This window comes from Octopus bimaculoides, chromosome 11 (genome assembly GCF_001194135.2).
Source record: "Octopus bimaculoides isolate UCB-OBI-ISO-001 chromosome 11, ASM119413v2, whole genome shotgun sequence".
NCBI lineage: Eukaryota > Metazoa > Mollusca > Cephalopoda > Octopoda > Octopodidae > Octopus > Octopus bimaculoides.
In genome coordinates this window covers 77,899,892-77,904,920 of record NC_068991.1, presented here as the reverse complement: position 1 = coordinate 77,904,920, position 5,029 = coordinate 77,899,892, and the positions used below count along the sequence as shown (strand labels likewise).

The window sequence follows — 5,029 nt, the reverse complement described above, 5'->3', positions numbered from 1 at the left end:
GGGGGGGGGGTTATTCATGCATCACAAAATACTTAGACTTCACAGTGTTGAGAAACTGATGATGAATCAACTTTCAATATCATTATTAAGAATACTTCTAACATGAATCAACATGGAGTCTTCCACAGAAACATCTGGAGACACCAAATGATGTCAATCTTAAGAATTAAGATGACATTATGGATCAAATCTTTAATTGGATGATATCACATTCCAGTGGTGCTAACTAATTAATAGAAGTGCTTTACTGAAATCTAAAAGTTCCATTTAAGTGTGACCGATGCCAGTGTTGCCTGACTGGCACCCATGCTGGTGGCACATAAAAGTACCATTTGAGCGTGGTCGGTGCCAGTGCCACCTGACTGGCTCCTGTGCCGGTAAAAAGCACCCACTACACTCTCAGAGTGGTTGGCGTTAGGAAGGGCATCCAGCTGTAGAAACCTTGCCAAATTGGATTAGAGCCTGGTGCAGCCTCCTGGCTTGCCAGTCCTTAGTCAAACCGTCCAACCCATGCCAGCATGGACAGCAGACATATGATGATGATGATGATGATGATGAATTATTAACTAAAGGAAGAAGTATTAGAGTTTGAGCAAGAACAAATGATTTGACTCTTGACGAAACTGAAGCAACAAAGAAGTAAAAATTGTTTGCCATAACATGGCAGTCATGGTTTAGGAAGACTGTTGCGGTTATTTAACCCCAGGAGACATCGTCTCCAGCTGGCTATATAAAATTACAGCAACATTCGTCCTATACCAGGACTGCCATGTTATGTTGGCAAACAACCTTTACTAAAAAGTACTGTTGCTGAATATCTCTTGTTGTGAGACTTAAAAATAGTGATTTTCTAAAAGCACAAAGGTTTTATTTTTGAGAATGACACAGTAGAAGGTGTCTGTTGTTACAAACGTTTGAATCAATTTACTGCAGTACCACTGAAATGAATTCAAGTCTTCCAAACGACAGGTGAAAAATTTTACACCTGAACTACTGGAGAGAATAGTATTTAGATATGTGTGTGTGTGTGTGTGTGTGCTCACTAGTTGCTACTTTACACAATGGAAATCATCACAACAGATTGATTGGACAAATATACAATGATGGCTACTCATCATCATCATCATCATCATTTAATGTCCACTTTCCATGCTGGCATGAGTTGGACAGTTTGACAGGAGCTGGCAGACCTGAAGACTGCACCAGGCTTCACTGTTTGCTTTGGCATAGTTCTTATGGCTGGATACCCTTCCAAATGCCAACCACTTTATAAAGTGGCCTGGGTGCTTTTTATGTGGCACCAGCAAATAAGAAATTCTCATTGGGGTTAAGACACAGATATCAATATACATACATATGTATGCACAAATGGGAGAAAGTGTACTCAAAACATGTTGTAGAGTATCTAATTGTTCAAAGATGAGGATTCACTCTGTTTCTACGCAGATAATTACAAGAAACTTACCTTTCAAGAAATGCTGGTAAAATTATCTCTGGCCGCAAGCATGCAAGGTGCTTTAGTGCAACAGATGCGTCGTGCATGCCATACTTGCCAAACATGGCCATGAAAACAACTGGTTTGATGCTCAACACAAACTTGGTGATGTCGTCTTCTGTTAGTCTATGTGATTTAGGAATTGGTGTCTTCCAGCTTTTTGGTGCTACTCTTTCTCTGAAATAAAAAAAACAAACTAATAACTTCTAAATTATCTGAGAAAAGCACAAGAATTTTAGAAGCGTCGGCCTTTCCATCTCGCCGGCGGCAGTCCGCCGCCGAGGCGTCCGCATTCTTTTTGCTCGCTCCCAATCGCTTCCTTCTCATCCGCCTAGGCCGCACACACTCCCGGCCGACAACGCTTTCGATCGCAAACTCACGGGTACATCTTTCAATAAAACAATAATAGCATTTATTCCTTACGTTGATGTGGTACGATACCACAAGTTTGTAAGGAGAAGGTTAGAGTCAAAACGAGCTAAAATCCCTGGCTACCTACCCAAAAAATAACAACAAATAAAAATATTAAAAAAAAAACACACAAGAAAACTTATACAATTACCTGTGTAACCGTTTGATGAATAACCTTGGAAATGTCACTAAAAGATTTGATAGTTTCAGCTGAAAATAAAATTAACAAATAAACAGAAATTAGATACATCAGAAGGAATGATAAATCTGATTTTTTCAAAATTGTAATTTAAGTTTATCATGAAAAACGATTAAGTGTATGAAATGAATTAATTTTATAGCCATTAATCTCATTGATGTGAGTGAATTAGTCTTTTACAAAATGATTCAATAATATGATTTATTTTTTTTTTAAATATATAAATAGCAAATATATTATGAACACAAACCAGTGGTGAAAGCTATTTTCATAAGTTCCTGAGGCCCACAACCTTGTGGGTGAGGCAATGACAGTTGAATACTAAGTAACTCAAAGTCCACCAACCATCATAAAAATAACTCTATTTCTGAAGATACCCCAAGGGATGGGCAAGGGCTTCTTCAGAACACTAAAATAGCTTTCATGTAGTAGCAAAGGAGACAACCTAAGCAAAAAGCAGAATCCGCCCTTATTTCAAGCATTCTGGCTATGTTCCCAGTTTGGGGACATCTTCCTTCCTTTTTCCTACTAGTTTTGGAGGCCTTGTAAAATTGTCACAGGCACTACCTTCTTTCTCAACTAAAAGATGAGAAAAAAGGATGAAAGGGAGGATCTTTTGTATGGTTATTTCACCAGCTAGAAATAACAGCAAAATATCCCTCAAATCACCACACCCTGTAAAAAGGAGAAAAAGAATGGGTAATAGGAGTAGATGGTGATGGTTGGAATGTTTGGGAACATTGGACAGTTTGGTGAGGGTTTAACCAACACAATTACATAAAATAAATAAGAGATCCATTTCCATTTTGCATCAAGTTCATTGATGAAACATTGGTAAGAAATTGGTTACTTACATTCCAGCGACCAGTATTGGATGGGTGATAGAAAGTTTTCAAGGTCTCGAACAATTTGTCAATGTGTTCTTGCACTGAGCTGTTGTTTTTATCCTTTGAGGAAGAAAGAAAATGCAGCAAGATTAATTACAAACAGGAATAGCAATGAAGATATGCAAAAGACAAAAATATTGTAGGGAAATAAAACCACCACCATCATCGTTTATGTTCGCTTGTAAAGCCTCACTAAATAATATTCAGATTAACATCAGTGACTAACGTATTTATAATATAACAGCACACCATCCAAAATTTTGTCTGTTCATTATCCCGTCTTTGTTGTTCTACCATATTTCTAATGGTGGTGATGGTGGTGGAGGTGTGTGGTTGAAATCAACTGGTCACTTGAACCAAGGAAACTGTTTCTGTTAGATTTTCCATTGCTGGTACTATTGGTTGCAAATCTCGATAAAAGACATCCCACTATTCTACTCCTCCTCCATCCCATCTTGACAATGACAAAATTTTAATTCAGAAGGCACAAAGCCAGAATGGAAACTACAAGAGCATCTGATCTGCTACTCAACCAATTCTACCAGTTTACTACCTCTGGACTGGTTCTTTATTTAGTGGCCCCAAAAGGATGAGAGGTACAAGTTGAACTTGATAAGATTTGAACTCAGAATGCAGAGAGTTGGAAAAAATATTGCAAAGCATTGTATCCAACAATATAATTATTTCTTTATTGCCCTCAGGGAGGCTAAACATAGAGGGGACAAACAAGGACAAACAAAGGGATTAAGTCGATTACATCGACCCCAGTGTGTAACTGGTACTTATTCAATCGCCCCCCGAAAGGATGAAAGGCAAAGTCGACCTCGGCGGAATTCGAACTCAGAACGTAACAGCAGACAAAATATCGCTAAGCATTTCGCCCGGCGTGCGAACGTTTCCGCCAGCTCGCCGCCAACAATATGACACTACCAATCATTCGCCTGAAGTAAAAGCACTCAATTCTGAACAATGGTCCACACACAGATGTATACATTAAGAATGTTGTATAACCAATAAGTAATTCTTCAGATGACAGTGTTAGTCTCAAATCTGATCATAACAATGTTGACAGAAACTAGACGCATTGTATCCTTCCAAAGAAAACCCTGTTTCCACTGCAGCACCAAAATCTGCATTAAACAGATAGCATATACCATACAAGAGGATTTATAAGAGTAGGCTAATAGATTTGGAATATATTGAGTAGACAGTGTAGTGTGTAGACAGCATTTCCTCAATTACTATTTCATTTAATTATTACCAACAAAGTGCAGTAAGTTAATTATTAGTTTTAACCTTTGCAGTCAGTGAATCTTGTCACAAACACAAGTTTGTAACAAAGTCTTTTAAACATCCCCAAATAACCAGTGTTGTGTTCTCTGTAATGAAGGAAATTAATTATAGAGTAGTCGTTAGCAATGATTTCCAGCAGGTTGAAGCACATGCTGCATCAATAGTTAAGAGTGTGGTGTAGTGTAGATAAGAGAGCACTGGTTCTGTGGTTGAGAGAAAAAAAAAAAATTATGAATGGAAACCTTGCATAAAGCCACTTGCATAGACACACACACACGCTTCAATGTATTTTGGAAGGAGTAGTCTGCCAATAAAAAAAACACACCACTCTTAGTCAACATCTTTATTGTTGACCAAACCAGGGAAAGACATTGAAATGCATCCTGTGCTGAGGAGTTCAGAGAAGTATGAAGTGACCCCAACAGTCACGTCTTGAAGGTCCTCTCTGGTCTGAGGCGATGGGACTTGTCAAAGAGCCCCATTCCGACAAGATACTTTGCAGATAGTAATATCTGAAGATACTGATGCCAAGTTCTAATGACCTTAAGCAATAACCTTTCTTTTCAACAATATAGAGAAGGGAAATTTGCATGCATGGACAGCCATCATCATCATCACCATCATTCATCATCTATTTTCCCATGCTTGCATGGACAGGATGGAATTTCTTGAAGCAAATTTTCTACAGCTGGACGTCCTTCCTGTCACCAACCTTCACCTGTTTCCAAGCAAGGTGATACTTCC

The 5,029-nt window shown here is 38.5% G+C and overlaps 1 protein-coding gene across 1 annotated transcript in view; it reads right to left on the bottom strand.

Moving 5' to 3' along the window:
• LOC106868583 (proteasome activator complex subunit 4) overlaps nucleotides 1-5,029 on the bottom strand; it is a 74,324-nt gene that overhangs the window by 50,262 nt on the left and 19,033 nt on the right. Inside the window, exons 9-11 of the mRNA XM_014913914.2 lie at nucleotides 2,960-3,052; nucleotides 2,058-2,116; nucleotides 1,466-1,672 (exon numbers count right to left, since the gene is read on the bottom strand). Of these exons, the coding sequence (XP_014769400.1) occupies nucleotides 1,466-1,672; nucleotides 2,058-2,116; nucleotides 2,960-3,052 (359 nt within the window). The remainder of the gene's footprint in view (nucleotides 1-1,465; nucleotides 1,673-2,057; nucleotides 2,117-2,959; nucleotides 3,053-5,029) is intronic.